This window comes from Octodon degus, unplaced genomic scaffold (assembly GCF_000260255.1).
Source record: "Octodon degus isolate 3935 unplaced genomic scaffold, OctDeg1.0 scaffold00285, whole genome shotgun sequence".
NCBI lineage: Eukaryota > Metazoa > Chordata > Mammalia > Rodentia > Octodontidae > Octodon > Octodon degus.
In genome coordinates this window covers 1,580,562-1,597,386 of record NW_004524861.1, presented here as the reverse complement: position 1 = coordinate 1,597,386, position 16,825 = coordinate 1,580,562, and the positions used below count along the sequence as shown (strand labels likewise).

Here is a 16,825-nt window from a genome sequence, read left to right as displayed (position 1 = left end):
AACCAAATACTAGTTTGCTTTTAGCCATGAGTATTCTGTCACCTTGCCCAAACTCTTGCTGGGTTATGAATAAATGTTTAAGATGTAAAATGGAGATCAATGAGAGTCCTTCATTTCTTCTTGGAGATGACATTTAGGAAGGCCTGAAAAAAGGGAGAATTTTGGAGACCATAGTGGAAGTATATTCTATACATTTTGCTTTTTTGTTTACTTGTGAATTTTTCTAACAGAAGTAGTTAGATTGCAAGATTAAGCCTTTATTCATTCTGGCAAATGTTCCAGCAGTGATGTGTGCTCCCTGTTACTTAGAAATATTGTGGTTTTCATTCTTCTTGCCTGCCTCTCCTCAGGCACATTTTGTGTGTTGATTTCTGAAGAATGATCAAGATAGTTCACTCTAGGCAACTGGTTTGAGTGATACTTGGCATTCTTCATTCTTGTTTTTTTTCTGAAAGAGAAGGAAAAACCTGTCTAAATATTAGGAGACACTTTGAAACTTAACATCTATTGGGTAAGCTAGCAGTCCTTAAAAATATAGTTTCAACCTTTGAAGTAGAATAAAACCCACCTAAAATAATACTGAGGTCCAATGGATCATAATGATGATGAAACTGCCCTAAATTTGAGTTTGGTACAGGTAGTAAACATTTTAGAAGTAAAAGATTTTAAAAAGTCCAACATCATCCTTAATTTGGGATGTTTGATTATGTAGGAAATGCCTGTTACAAGTTATCCATGTCAGTGTGATGATTTTCACATGCTCCACTACATTACTTTAATAAATTAGATTAGAGTCTCATAAATTGTCCACATGCAGTGTGATTCAGAATAAGAAGGAAAAGACTCATTTATTAAATTACTTTCCTTAGATCATTTTACTTGGCCCCAAGATAGAAAAATTCCTCATTCAACAATTTCTAGTATGTAAGGCAGAATTTAACATAAGCAACAATAACTGAATTCAATATTGCATTTTTTTGTTATGTCTTTGGTTTTAATTTATCATTACATGGGTAATGTTTCTACTTACTTGCTAAAGCAATCTCATTTTTAACTAATGAGTAATGTTTTGTGTTCTCACTATGATAATTATTGATTAGAAATCTGCAGTTTGTCAACCACGTACCCTTTTCCAGCCCACCCTGATAAGCAGCTCTTGACTTTAACAATATTGCTGATTTAAAGATTCAAGAGTGGCTCAAAATTATTCCTGCATTAATTTAGCAAATGTAATTTAAGACTTCTGCTTTCAAAATTGCTAAACTAATTATTGCTGTTGTCTGTATTTCTCTTTCCTCCATCAGCCAATACCGCTTCTGAAGCAGAAGATGAATCATTCCATCACAATGTCCCAGGAGCAGATCGCCAGTCTTTTAGCTAATGCGTTCTTCTGCACATTTCCTCGGCGGAATGCTAAGATGAAATCAGAATATTCTTGTTACCCTGACATTAACTTCAATCGGTATGTTTTCAGAGAATACTGTTGCACAGCAAAAAAGAGAAAAGAAAAAGGAACTGATACTGTTCTAATAATGTGCCATGGGCTAAGCATTTCGTGTATAATTAGCCGATGTCATCTTTATAATTCTATAAGTTAAGTGATGTTTTTACTATTTTACAGGCAATGTAGTTAAAGTTCACAGAGTTGAAGCATTTGCTTGGTATCCAGGCAGCACTAATTCACAGAACTGAGAGTTCCTATCCATTATTCCAGTGCTCGTGTTCTTTCCATTCCCCCAGGTTGTTCTGCTCAGAGTGCTATGGATTCCACTTGCCTGTTTAGATATTCATTGAATATTTTTCATACACCATATTCCTTGTATGCTGAGAGAAGGTTAAAGTGAGGGTAAAAGTGCCAAGTGTGGTGATGAATACCTGTAACCCCAGCACCATATGACAGTGAGGCAGGAAGATCACAAATATGAGCCCAGCCTGAGCAGTTTATCAAGGCCTTGTCTTAAAAATGGGGGAAGGGGGAGTTTAAGGGGCTTAGTGTGAAGGCTCTGGGTTCAAGCTCTAGGACTTTAAAAAAAATGCAAGTAAAACTCATTTCTACAAAACTCTTATGAAGTGAGAGTGTGTAATCACAAGGCTTGAAAAATATAGGTGAAAAGTGACTGATATTGTAATAGATGAGACTGATTTATTAATATAAGATTTTTGAGAGGAAGCCTAAGGAATACTCAGATTATTTGACTCAGTTAATACATTGAGAAGGTATTGAGCCATTTTCCCAAACGAAGTCTTTTTCATCATCTACACAAAAACATTCTTAAGAAATCCTCTTGGCAAATAAACATTGTTTGTCCCGCCTGTTCTCCAATTCCTTATGTCTCAACTCATATTTGTTTCTTTCTTTACTTGAGAATTATCTTTATGGTATCTGGGAATAGAAGTTACCATAATATGTGCTGCTGTCTCCCAGAAGGTTGTGTGTCACCTCTCTGCCATCTAGCTTCACCCACTGTCTCTGAGGCAGTGTGCCGGACAGGAGGAGCAAACAAGCCACTTGTGTTTTCCATACTGTTTCATGTTTACAGTAAAATGTGCAGTAAAGACACTTATTTTAATTGCCTTTATAATGTAGTATCTTTAAAAACCTTATTTTGAAATAATTTTAGACTTAAAAGTTACAAAAAATAGTACCAAGACTTTCTGTATACAACTCATCTAGTTACTTATGGTAACATGTTTTATAACCATGGTAAAATGCTATAATCAAAATGAAGAAGTTAACTCTGGTTTAGTATTCTAAACTAAACCAACCAACTTTATTTGAATTGTACCAGTTTTTTTGCTATCCTATTGTCTATGCCAGGATCTATGTCCTCAAATCTGTTCCTGAGGCTTTTTCTTTTCTTTATGACTTTGACAATTTTTTTTTTAATGTATTTAGGACAGGGTCTACAGGGTCTCACTATGTAGACTGGACTCACAGTGATCCGCCTGTGTTCAGCCTCCCAAATGCTGGGATTATAGGCACATGCCACAATGCCCAGTCTCAGTCGCTGGCTCAGCTTCCCCTGGGGGCAGGTCAGCATGACACACTAGGGATCAAATCCCAGCCGCTGTGCCCTGCCTAAGCAGGCGCTGTAGTCCACTGAGCTATCTGGCCGGCCCAACTTTGACACTTTTAATGACTTTTACTTTGTTATTTTGTACAGTGTTCTCAAATGTGGGTCTGGTTGATTTCTTTCACAATTGGAATGGGGTCATGCATTTTTGGCAAAGATACCACAGAAAGGATCTGTGTCCTCAGTGCAGCACGTTAGTCCTGACTCATCCTGGTCCTGGTGGTCAGGTGCTACAATGTGTCTGCTGGGCTTTTCCACTATAAAGATACCATTCTTCTCTGTCTTAGAAGAAATAAAATTTTGTACACTTGTTTTGCTTCACATTTCCCCCACTCATTTTACCATCCTCTGGTGGATCTTGTCTGTATGTGTTACAGTATTGGTTGCCCAGTATGATTTTGTTTTCTTCTTCTACATTTATTAATTGCAGGTCTAAGGAAGATCTGTCCCTTAGCCTCCATTTTTAATGCTAAATAGATTCATATGTCTTTATTACACAAATTAAAATGGAATCCTACCATTATTCATTTTACTGCTCAAAGTGTTCTGGCTTTGACCAGGAAAGCTCCTTCAGGTTGGTTCCTGTGTTCTTTTATCAAGCTTCCAACATTTTTTTTTTCTTTTTTAGCATTTTCTTCCTTTCTGGAATTACAAAAGTGTCTAAGCCAATGGTGGTGAACCTGTGGCACACATGCCAGAGCAGGCTGTTGTATCATTGAAAGCTCTAGAAGGCTTGCCATTACTGTTCTAGGCTCTTCTTAGGTTTAACATACACCAGACCTGTTTTTTCCAAGGATCCCTGAATTTTTTTTTTATTTTTTATTTTTTTTAGAGACTCAGCTCTGAGTGGCAGGTGTGCCCATTGCTGTCATTGTTTCTGATACAACTTGTATAGGGGCAACTCTGACATCTCAGTGCAGCAGTGGGGAAATGTATTCAACATTCTCTCCAAGATTGTAGATTGTCAGTTACATGGGTGCTGGTTTTAGGCTTTTAAAATTACAGGATGCTACTTTCTCGAGGTGAGAAAAATTAGACAGTTCATTGGTTATGCTCAGTATAAAATTTTCATTTGAAAATCTAAAACTGAGACATTGCAGACACTTGGTGCTTTTTTTTTAAAAAAAAAAAAATATTCAATGGGGGGTAGCCTTGTTTCCTTTTAATAAATAAAAGTAAATGATTTGGATGTAGAAGTATTCTCAGACTCAATTTTTTAAGTTATTTATTTAAGGGCTCTCAAACATTGAACTATTAACAACAGCTTGTTATTTACAAGTACTCTTTGTCATCAGTATTATGGAGAGAGGACTGCAAACAAGGAAAAATAATATTTGGTGTAAGGCAGTTTCTCCAAATTTTGCCAGACAGGACAATATTCAACTTAAAACATGCCCCTTTAGTTGTATAAGAACTAGTTGTGAGGAGCACATTTTTCCAAATCTAATAGCTAAATTTGTTTTTAAAAATAATATCTTGATATTTACTTTGGTTCAAATATACAGTCAAGAAATTATATGTTCTCAACTATGTATTAAGAGCTGTGGGGATACAGAGAAAAAGGACAAGCTAGGTTCTTAGAGTTCTTATTTCTATACTGAAGTGTCTTATGTTTTAACTTCACAGCTGTCTGGGGGCTTTCTCTCCACAGGGCTTTTCTATCCTGCCTTAAAACACAGTTTATGAATCCCTTTTCCTGGCATCTGATCCTGCCATGATAGCTCTGCTACTCCTGTGGATTCTGTGACACCTCTGTTCTACAGAGGTCAGGTGCCCATTGCAATGGCACTCTTGTCAGGTAGGATTTAGTAAAGGAAATCCTCCTTGAGAATACAGCTTAAACTAACTATGAATGGGCTAGAGGAGTTCTTACCAGTGAGGAGGAAAAGGCAGTATAATCAGAGCCCCTGGGCAGAGAAGAGCTTGATTTGCCCATGGGCTACAAGACCAGTATGACATGGAGAGGGGATAGACTAGAGAAGTAGGTGGGAGCCAGACAGAGCCATGCCTAGTAGGGCCAGGTAGACCGTCTGAAAGCAATGATTTGACAGTAAATGGAGCCTCATGCACATGATTCAGATTTCCACATACAGAGGCTTATTTTGATTGTAATATGAGTGCTGCCTGGAGAGAGCACATGAGTGTACCAGGAAAGACAGGCTGATGGCTGGGAGAGCATGATCAAAGGGTTTGGGTAGGGACAGAGGAGTGAAAACCTTTGGAAGAGTGTTTAGTGCCAACAGTGACAGATAAGGCTGAAGAAGCATTTCAGGTGCTTCTAGATTTGTGCAATCAGATTTATGCCTTTAGTATCTTTTGCTTTTCCTACAATGTCACCTGCCCTACTTTGTTACCGTTGCTTCTCCTTTCAATGTGATTAGGTTACTTTTTTGTCCTGTTCAGAGTTGTTATCACCAAATCTCATGCTTTATAGGCCTTTAGTACTTAATGATTGAAAATAAATTTTGTGGTGAATATTTGAGAAATTAAATGGCGTCTTCACAGTCAACAGACATGGCTAATGGCAGAGTGTTAAAACTTAGACCCTGTCCACAGTCTGCTCTTTTTTCTTTTTCTTTTTTTCTTTTTTTGGTGGTCCCAGGTATCAAACTTGGTCCCAGGTATCAAACTTGGGACCTTGTGCTTGCCAGGCAAGCATTTATTCCACTGAGCTATCACTCCGGCCCCATGCTCTGTTGATTTTAGGAGTTATGAGGTGCTTGATTTTCAAGCCATATATACATTTATAGATTGTACCTTTGATTTCTTTAGTATGTGGGCTAAAATCAAGAGAAAACAAAGAACTACATTGTTATCTGTGATTACAGTTGTATTAAAACTATAAAATACAAGTTTTTTGCTTATTAGACAAAATTAACATTTTTTCTACTGTAAAAGTAGACCTGCTAGAAATTAAAGCTGTGCTGCTCTCGCAAGTTCTCTTTTAATAAAAAAAAAGAAATGGCTGTAAGTGAAGACGTGAAGATTTAATTTTATACAAGTATAATTGCCTGTTTGTGTGGAGAGTTATCAGTTACATTTTATAATGAGGGATCTCCAGAGAATAAGTAGCCTTTCTGTTTAATTTATAAGTATTTAATTAGGTCTAAAATCTACCAGAGTGCTGATATATAAATTTATAATTTGCCAGAGTGGAAATTATAAATTGTATAATTTCCAACTGTAGTTCTGAAGACAATCCCAGTGGCTCTAGGATTATGTGTTTGGCTTTTTGCTTTTGGTGAGAAATAGTTCTAGTTAACAGTGCTTTGGAGTTTGTATCTCACTGGCCATCCAGAGTCCCTGGAGAAAGAGGGACCAGCTGGCATGTACACTGTGATGAGCTCTTACATGACACTACATAGGATCACTAGCTAGTGCAGTTTCTTGTTTCATTGATTGTAGAAGTGAAAACTAAGGTGCTCAGCACAAGTTTACAGGAAAAACTTTAGTAAAAGTAAGAGAACATAAGAGGGAACACAACACTGACAGTTGGAGATCAAGCCAATTCCCTAATAAGGGAAAATAAGCAACAGACAGCCTTGAGAAATTGAAGGGGGCATAGGGCCTGAAAAGGTGGGCCAGATTGTCACTGCTTACAGCAGGCTTAGTCATGTGAGCCTCTGCTGAAGTCCAAGGTGATCACAGGTGTAGGACAGTGGAGATTGCTGGGTGTAGCTGAACAACCCTGTAATTCTTTTATCCTGGTATTCTCATTTGTGAAGGATGTTGAGATAGACTGTCAGTGAGGGTCTAATAAGCCTTGTATTGCCAACTTTCAAGCAGATGTTCCCTAAAGGACTAACATGACTCTATACAGAGCTGAGAAGGCATATGTCTTAGTTTTATGAAGTGGAGGTCAAGCTTTATCCTGCTTTTAATTACATATTAGGCACCTGTGGGACCAAGGGAAGAGTCAACAGTTTTTAGCAAACACTACTTTTAAGTGCCTAACTGCCTCAGAATAAAACAGGAATCGTACCTCTAAGTCACTTTAAAATACTTCATTAAGGTCATATTCAAACATGCTTAGAAATTAGAACCATGTAGTGAGCCCATTTTAAATCAACCAGCCTTGATATTTACCAATATTTTTTTTGTTTTTTCTTACCTGCCAAACACTTCTTTTTTAAAAACCAGCTAGAATATTATAAAGCAAATGCCAGACGACAGACATTTAATTTTAACTATGAAGGTTTCAGTACTTAAGTTCTTCATAGATACTTTTACTGCTAATTCTTGCTTGAATGTATGTAGTCTTTTCCTCAGAAAAGCATAAAGTTATATATGGATAATTACAACTATACACGTCCATCAATAACATGAGGGAGGACCAGGGAGATAGCTCAGTAGAATAAGCATCTGCCTGGCAAGCTCAGGGTCCTGAGTTCAATCCCCAGTACCACAAAAAAGAAAAGAAAAATAACATGAGGGGATGGGCAAAAAAGGAAGAAGAGGGCTGGGTGGCATTAAAATCAAGTGTTTTAACAAGAAATAGTTGTTCACTGACTGATCGCAATTTTGGTAAGATATCTGTATCTGTTAGCGTTCCTCTGTATTTGCAGCCACATACATGGGTGCATAAGCGTAGACACTCAGACTAAAACTAGAGTAATCAGAGTATCACATACTGTTAAGTGGTGAGGTAAACACATTTAACCCTTCTAAAGTTTTCAAATTATTTAAATTGTGTATGTTTTATATTTAGAAGAAACTTGGTTAAGATAAACACGTCACTCATAGGAAATTGAGTGGGAAACGTTAATAAGAGTGGATTATTTTTGTAGTTTGATATTTGAGAGTGAAATCACACCAGTTTTTTCCCCCATTTTATCTGTTTGATATTGGGTTCTACTATGCAGCTTGAACTTGTAGTGATCCTCCTATTTTCAGTTTCCCCAGTGCTGGGATTACAGGCATGCACTACCACACCCGGACTTGGTTGCTGCTCAGCGTGCCTCTGAGGTGGGGCCAGCATGATATGCAGGACCATGGATCAAACCCTGGTCCCTGCACTTGCCAAAACAGGCACTTAGTCTGCTGAGCTATCTCACCAGCCCTCACACCAATTTTTTAGCCTTTTTCAAAAAGCTAATCTATAGGTAGTTTCCTACCAAATTGTACCTCCATAGATGATTGCCATTGCCTGTATTGTACCCTAACTTCACTGCATATAAAGCAAAATCCAGAGTCTTCTGATGATGGAGTACCACAGTATCCACAGACAGACTTTTCTCACCAGTCAAAACCCACAAGAATAGGATGGCCTGGGCACAAGTATTGCAAAGGCTGGGCTTCAGTGATTTCAGATTCCCTACTACCAATTACCAGAATTTACATTACTTGTAATAATATTCAGAGTCCACCAAAAAAAATATATACACACTTCAGGAAAAGAAAAACTTGTATAAATATTTCAAAACTAAATTTATTGAGATATTCTGAGATTAATACAGGTTACCTTTGACCTCTCCAGTTACAAGAGGTGCTCAAAGTGCTAGCCATGAGCTTTCGGACATTTGTTAGCACATCAAACTGCTGCTGCTTGGATAACCTTGGTCATTGAGATTGCTACACACACATTTTCAATTTCTTCTCTAAGGGCTGGCAGCATAGTGAACTTTCTGCAATATACGACTTTCTCTAGGGTCCCCCATATGAAGGTAACACCCTCTGTTGAAAAAAAAAAATACTGTTTTTGTTTTCCTGAAGTGTGCATTTTTTTTTTTTTTGACATACTGTATTTTAATTTTAAAACATCTTTCAACTAAACTACTTTTTTGACTGTCCTTGAGATTAGTCAGGTTTGTTTTTTTTTTTAAACTTACAATTATAAAATTGAACAAATATAGTATAACTTAAAAATAATTGCAGATATTACTGGGCTTTTAGTCTGTAAGAGCTCTTGGAAGGATATTTAGAATCTGATCTGCATTATCATGACTAGACATATTTTGACAGAGGGACTTTGGGCCTCTTGGTAATGGCAAATTTGTCTTGGTCGTTCTGTATCCTCATTTATCCTTAAGCCATTTGGCTCTGAGTGTCAGCATGTTAGGCTTAATGGCGAACAAGGCTGGGCCATTTTTCTTAACGAAAGGAATATAGATTTAGAATAATGCAAGCACTTTGTATAAATGCATGTTGATTTTTTTTTGTTGGATGGTGTGTAATATCTTAATTTAGCCCAAGTAACTCAGCTGACTTAGCATATCTGAAATTTTTTGCATGAATATATCTGAATAACAGTAGCCCATTTTATTAAGTATTGACTGTATTCTAATCAGTGCTGAATTACTTTTTGCTCAGTCCTCACATCAAGCTTGTGAATTTGATATTGTTTAGATGATATTACTGTTTTTCAGATGGGAAAATAGAGGTTTAGAGAGGGTAGGGTATTTTGTCAAGTCAACACAGAGGACTGAGTCTGCTTGTAGAGCTATGTCCATAGCGACTGCACTGCAATTTCTCTTTGAAGCAGGTTAATACTGCTTACCTCATAACTAGTCAAAAATTAGAACAATCCTTATGGAGCATTTTCATCTATTAGTTAAACTGAAGCCATTTTTCTAAGTCCAGTAAATAGCAACTGCAGTAAATAGTATTTCCCCAAATAAGAGTTTAATTCAGTCTGTTGAAAATGTGAAGCCAGATGTACTCTTGTCTTCCAGGCAAACTGAATGCCCAAACATTGAAAATTCATTAAATGGAGTTGGCATGTGATGAGCTGCACAGTTACAGGGCCAGCATGTGTGTACTTTGTCTCTTGCTAGAAGAAGGTGTGTTTTAATGAACCCCCACTAACAGAGTGATGACTACATAGTCATTGATGTTGCCTATTGCTGACTCACTTTGATGCCTTTGATGGAAGACTCTAGGTAGGAAAATTTCTATAGTAATAAGGTTCAGGGAGAACTGGAACTGTTTTCTGCACTCTAGACATTTTTGTCACTGCCCGTACTTCATCCTGATCAGCTTTGTAACTTTGTGCTGTCAGGCTTTTCGATGCCTTTCAAGAGCAGAAGGCTCTGAGAGTGCTCAAGAAATGAAACGCAGCCCAGAGTTCCCCTGTTCCTTGTGGCTTCTGAAAGGTCAGGTACCTAACCTGTTATGCCATTTGGTAGGCTGCTTGTATAGCACTTTGTTATCTTTATGTTTACTTTTTCTTTAGTTTGTGTTTATGATAATTGTTTCTGGAGGTTTGGAGTACGTGAATGCTTAATCTCAGATGAGGTATGACTATCCAGTTGATTGAATAAGAAAAATGGTAAGAGTATGTGGTAGGAGGCTGACGTCAATAAATTGAATAAGTCTCCCTTTTTATTTATTGTTGTGTTCTTCCAGACCTGCCTAGTTATGTTAAATATGCCTGACCTTTTCCCCTGCTTGCCTCTCAGGGCCTCAATGTGCATATAAAGGCTTCCAATGTGATTAGCATTGATGCTTCTGAGATTGCATGGAAACTAGAGTCAGAGATAAATTGTGGGTCTCAGCAGTGGTCAGCCCAAGAGGCTCTGACATCTGCTTCTTGCCTGGTTTGGAAATGTTGCTAGGGCCATATGGCTGAGAGCCTCACAAAGGAGCCAGCAGTGACTTTCTGGCTCAGTCCTAGATTATATATTTTAAACGAGTAGTTGAAGTGCTTCAGGCTTGATTTACTGTATACTAATGGGTGAATTTGTAACTTAAAATGCCATGGGGGCTTGTGTATGGGTGTGTGTAGAATTCAATTTCAGTAATGTTAACAGTATTCCATTCGAGGTTTTATTAAACTATATTTTTTTTATAAGTAAGGAAAGAAAAGCACTAGTTAATATGTATCTGACCCTTGATTGACTTCTTCCCTTGAAAATGCAGCTGTTTTGTTTAGAACAAAGTGAGGTGGCCTGACCAGCTCTTTCTGTTTGCTTGTTTAAATAATCTCTAGGGGCTGGGGAGATAGCTCTGAGGTTTAAGTGCATGCCCTGCTGGCTCTGGAAACCCAGGCACACCGTGTCAGCCACAATTACAGGTGTGGTGGGGCATGCCGTAATCTTAGCACTGCGGAGGCTGAGACAAGAGAATCACTATGAGTCTTACTACGAGTCTGAACTGCCTAGTGAGACCCTGTACCAAATAAATAAATAGACAGACAGACAGACAGATGCTTTTTTAAAAATTTTTAAAAGATAATCTCTAATTATCATCTAGTGAAGTGCTAAAATGTCTTCCCTATATGCACAAAGGTTATTACTTCTTACCTCATAGCTCATCAAAGCTATATGTGTCTCTTTATATACATGCTATATGTAAATGCATGCTGTTCATATACCTGTATACATATGTGGTGCTGACTCAAAAAAATATGTCTCCAAGTATACATATCAAGACTTAGAAAACCATTGGGAAGTTTTAAAAAATTAGATGTTGGTTGGTTATTATGAATCTATCTTTGCCTCTCAGTGTCTCAGAGTTTGTGTCTCATATCCTTCCTTGTCTCCACACCAATTCATTCAGCCTCTTTGCCTTCCCTCTACCATCTTTCTTCCTTCTCCCTTGCCCTATCCCTCACGTTGTATGTACATCATTCTTGTACTGGCTTTCATTCATGCTTTACTACCTGTATATTTCTGTTATTTTCACTTGTTGCCATAACAGGCCTATCCTTTTTTTTTATTTATGTGGCTATACATAGCACAATAAAATGACCTAAAAGTCAAGTCTGAGATTTTCACAAAAATTTTAAACTTGCTTCAGTCTTGCTTCAGTATGTCTCCATTCCACCCCAGACCCATACCCCCATCCTGAAACTGTCACAGAGATAGTTACGCAGTGATTTTAAATAAGGCTTGAAACAATGAATAAACGAAATGCTTTGAGATTTTGCTTAATTTGTACCTTTTAGATTTGGACTTGCAAAATAAACATTGATTCACATTTCTAGCAATAATAACAGGTATATAATCTTCTGGGAAACTTCTTATCACTAGGATAGTAAATCTCTACCCTCAAGAGGCTCCTCAGGTTAATAATTTGACATCATGGTTATGAAATATGTGGACTTTTGTGTAACCTTATAAATAGATGACCACATATAGAAGCTGGGGATACTTTTGCTGTTTGTATTTTTGGGGAATTACTCCTTAAGGGCAGGAGCCATTTTCTCCACTCTCAGCAAAAGTTCTTTTCCCCCTAATGGAATTGTATAGTGTATTACTTCATCTCTAGAAGGAGGTGGCAGTTGCTTGTTATAGTCAAACTGCTTCCCTCTTCAAAGTAGGAAGCCTAGAGAGGGATTTTGCAATGGGGCCCAAGGTATCATTTAGTAAATCATATTTATTGGTGTAGGAGGTTTAATTAAACTGCCAAACAGGTTCTTCATTTTGACTATCATTTTGATTTAAACATGTTCTGTTCTCCGACATATTGTAGCAAAATCAAGCTGAAACCTGCACTCTCAAAGAACCTTATTTTTTTAAGCTGGAAGCTGGATTTTAAGAGTATGTGTATTCAAATATTTTAGATAAATTATTTGAGTAAAAAATACCATGCAATCATTCTTAAAATCTTTAAAACAGATTAGATTTAAATTAGGTGTAGATACTACCTAACATTTGTGTTCATAGAGGGAAATAACTATTTATAAGTTGCTTTTCCTGAAGTTGACCTTGAATACCAGCTTCAGATCATTGTAAATAGGATCATTTGAAATCTGCATTTCCTTTCCTTTTCCTAATTCATTTCAGTAGCTCAATAGGATTTTCTCATGAAATTAACTTCTCTTTCTCTGCATAGTTACATAAGCTTGGTCTTCTAATCATGAAAAATGTTACCCATTTCAGCACTTATTAAGGTAGACTTTTACTTGAAGGGTTTCTGAATTTAAAAGTCAGAGTATGTGACTAGAGGCAAAAAATGCTCATCATTTATAGCCACTGAATTTTCCTGTGATTTTTAAGTGACCTTGGAAAGCCAGATCTTATGCCCGCAGAGCAGGCTTTTGTGTGAGAAATCTTTTAGTGAACTACTTACTCAGGTCATATGTTTCTAAAAGCCCTGCTTTTCTTTCCTCAGGATAAATTGAATTATGTGTTACCAGTAACAATGCCATGTAATTTCAAAGAAAACCAGATTAAGTCATGCAAATCCAGGTTGCTGGAAACTGGGTAACATATGGCAGTATTAAGTTTTCTAAGCACAAGATCTGCCATAACAAAATGCCACAGACTGGTCGGCTTACACAACAGAAATTTACTTTTTCACAGATCTGGAAAGTAGACATCCCAGATGAAGGTGCTGAGTGATTCAAGTCCAGATGAAAATATTTTTCCAATCTTGACTATTACCTTCTCTTTCACCGAATAGAAAGTGCTCTGGTGTCTCTAGAAAGACCCCAATCCTGTAGGATTAGGACTGTACTCTTGCAGCCCCATTTAGCCTTTACCATTCCTTCACAGGTGCTATCTCCAAATACAGCCATATTGGGGATTCCAGCTTCACTGTGTGAGATTTGATTAAAAATTATGGGTAATGTTTAAATTTTTTAATTATACTATAGTAAAAGATACATTGTATTTAATCTCCTTCAAAATACTCCCCACCCATTTTGAACACTTATCTCATTGTTCTTGCCATTTTCTGAAGCAGTTCTGGAAGTCTTCTTTCTTGAGTTGAGTTTTTGGTTGTGCTGTCATGACTGCCTGAAGATTCTGAACTGATTCAAAATGTTTGTCTTTCATGGTCAGTTTTACTTTGAAGATGCTCTAGAAGTCCTATGGATGTGGTGAATTAAAGTGAATGAGGACACACCGTAATGTTTTTTACAGAACTGCCTTTTCATTGGCTAACTCTCAGCAGCAGCATTCACCAAATTTCTTAGCATATCTTGTAAAGACACTTAGGAAAGAGGACTTTCACAACTTCTTCAGGGCAAACCCAAAGCAGCCTTCCAGTTCTCTGTCACAGAAAGAACTTTTATTGAATAGCAGCAATGTAAATTTACTGTTTTATGAGTCTTTAAAGCATTATAAAGTCATCCTCCATCATCTTTGTTTGTGGTCTCTTTCAGATTGTTTGAAGGACGTTCATCAAGGAAACCAGAAAAGCTTAAAACACTCTTCTGCTACTTTCGAAGAGTCACAGAGAAAAGTAAACTTTAAATTTTTAGTGTAATTTTCCTTGCTGATAAGAACAGTTAAAGTGTTGTGGGAGAAACATTTCAAGTACTTCTGTCCAAACTATATTTAAACAATAATGTTATTATCTAAATTTTTTGTGTATGTTATCTGTGTACACAAACATGTACTATGAATGCATGTGAATTTTTTTAATTTGAAAATCAGACTCAAATGAAATATATACATCAGAAGCTTTTTATGTGTAAAGCCAGTAAATTGTTTTCAAAAGAAAGTATATTGACCAGAAGACACATTTTAAATGCTCTTTATTTAAAGAAAGAATAACAAGAAGCAGTTTATTTGTCCATTTATAGTATGGGCTATGTAATTCACTGGCTTTCTACTTGTTTATGTTCCTCCAAAGCTCTTTGTACTAAAACTGGCTTATACCATTTGCATGTGCCTTCCTGTGTTGTGCCTTAACCATCTGGCTTTCCTGGCACCTAATGGTTGCCCTGGGGCACAGGTAGTGAATGTTCAACACATGCTCTGGCAATAAGAAACTGAGAATAGACTGCTATTACCACTCTTATCTCAAGCTCACTGACCATAGCTCACTCATGTCAAGCTCAGTGACTAGCACCAAGTTTCTTAATACCTCAGTGCTTCATTTTTCTCATCTATACAATAAAACAATGGTTTCATAGGGTAGTTGCAAATACAAAACAAAATATATGCTTAATATTTTCATTATTATCAACACATAATGTATGGATCAGATTTCGATTGCTAAGACACAGTACCTAGTACCTGCAATTTGAGCTTTTGATTTCAAAGGATTCAGACTAAAGCTAGCTGAATCAAATTTGAGGGCAAAAGCATCAAGGTAGAAGAGTAGGACAGACCAAAGATACTTAATGGCTACCAATAAGCAGAGAAGGAGAATAGTGCCAGAGAGAGACCAGGACCAAATGTACCATAGTACCCAAGGTCACAGCTCAGTGACCCACTCAGGCAGACACAAAAGATACTTTATGCATTTCTTAATCCAATCAAACTGACATATCAGGATTATCGGTCACAGGTAAACTTTCCTACAAATTGTAATCATGGAAACTAGGACATCTTAAAAATTTCCATTTATAATCAGTTAAATCAATTCTGTTCATGTGAAATGAGTTCTTTTCTATCCTAGTTATCAGCTTGTATTATCATAAACCACATCTTAGACTCATTCTAAGGTCATTTTTTTCATACTGATTTAATCCTGTCACAGTAAGCATTACATTTTTCCCTACTGAATGGAATGTTTTGGGACACCGTTCAGGTTTTTCAAAATTAGCTATCAGGATGTTCACATTTAAGGAGAAAAACTAACTCTTTCATAGCTTACTGAATTTTTGGTTTCTGAGTTGTTTGGAATGAAATATTAAGGAAAATGAAAGGGTTATTTTGGATTTTGAAATAAAATCAAATTCAAATTTATGATTTGTTAGAGAGATGGCTACATTCTTGTCTGAATTTCAATAGGATTGATAAAAATCTGAGTTTACTTTTCTGTCCTGAAAATCAAATCATATTTCTTCTCTGAAAGGTAATTTATCTTTCTGAGGTGTAGTATTTCAAGTAATTTGAGGGAAAACCTTGCAGATTGTTTTTCTCAACTAGAAATATATATGCCATCATAAGTCTTGGGAGTTAGATTGAAGAAATAAATTGTAACCAGATATTTTATTTTCTGGCTTTTTCACTATTCATGGTAATTTAGGGGTTTTTTATTTGCTTGTTTATTTGTTTTGTTGTAGAATGTAGTAAACATTTGACTGCCCCATTTGACTTTAGAGTCTCCCTTGGCAGAGCCGCTAGGTGGCAGCAGCAGCAGATACCCATCTTGGAGAAACTTTTATCCATTATAAAAACCTATATTCTGTTAAGAAACTTAATATGCAGTGGGAAACGCTCACAATTTTGGAATTGATAGAAAAAAATTCCATCAGAACCAACTTCTTCTCAGTGTCATTAAACATCTAGTTATATATTCAGGATGAAGATCTCAAGATTGAAAGATTTTAAAGAACCTTCTGAATTATTTTTAATGTAGTTTTAGATAAAAGTATCTTGTAGTTAACATTTAACAATCAGTGATCCACATAAAGTATATATTGTGATTTTTTATTAAGAAGATACTTAATTAACCAAAATACCCTATTTTAAAGTAAAAGTTGCCACTTAATGAGAAAAGCTAATACTCATTCTCAAAAGCATCTACTAATTACACCTAAGGAACAAGTACTTCTGCCTTTTCTCTTTCTCAGCAAGTGTTTATGAATTTCTTTTGGCCTCTTAGTGTATTTGAAGGGCATTTAATGTTCATTCTTTTCTGCTAAATCTGAATGATCAGATAGACCTTCGTTTCCTGTTGAAGAATTATTTCACTAGTATTTGGATGATTTCACCTCTTGTGAGTTTTCAGTATGCTGTTTATTTGTCTTAAAAGTTAGATCTCTGGAATATTTTAAAACCCATGTTAACAGAAGTTTGTTTTCCAGTACAGCTGTTCCATATGATTATTGAGTTGTTTGACTGGAAGCAAAGAAATGCTCTTAGGCTTTTACGGCCTCAACACCATCATGTTTAATCATTCTTCACCTCTCG

The 16,825-nt window shown here is 36.6% G+C and overlaps 1 protein-coding gene across 2 annotated transcripts in view; it reads left to right on the top strand.

The window, feature by feature from the left end:
• Positions 1–16,825, top strand: part of Parg (poly(ADP-ribose) glycohydrolase) — a 124,562-nt gene that overhangs the window by 56,259 nt on the left and 51,478 nt on the right. For both annotated transcript variants that reach the window (XM_004646971.3, XM_023707240.1), the window contains exons 9-10: positions 1,305–1,462; positions 14,122–14,201. In XM_004646971.3, coding sequence (XP_004647028.1) covers positions 1,305–1,462; positions 14,122–14,201 — 238 coding nt within the window. The remainder of the gene's footprint in view (positions 1–1,304; positions 1,463–14,121; positions 14,202–16,825) is intronic.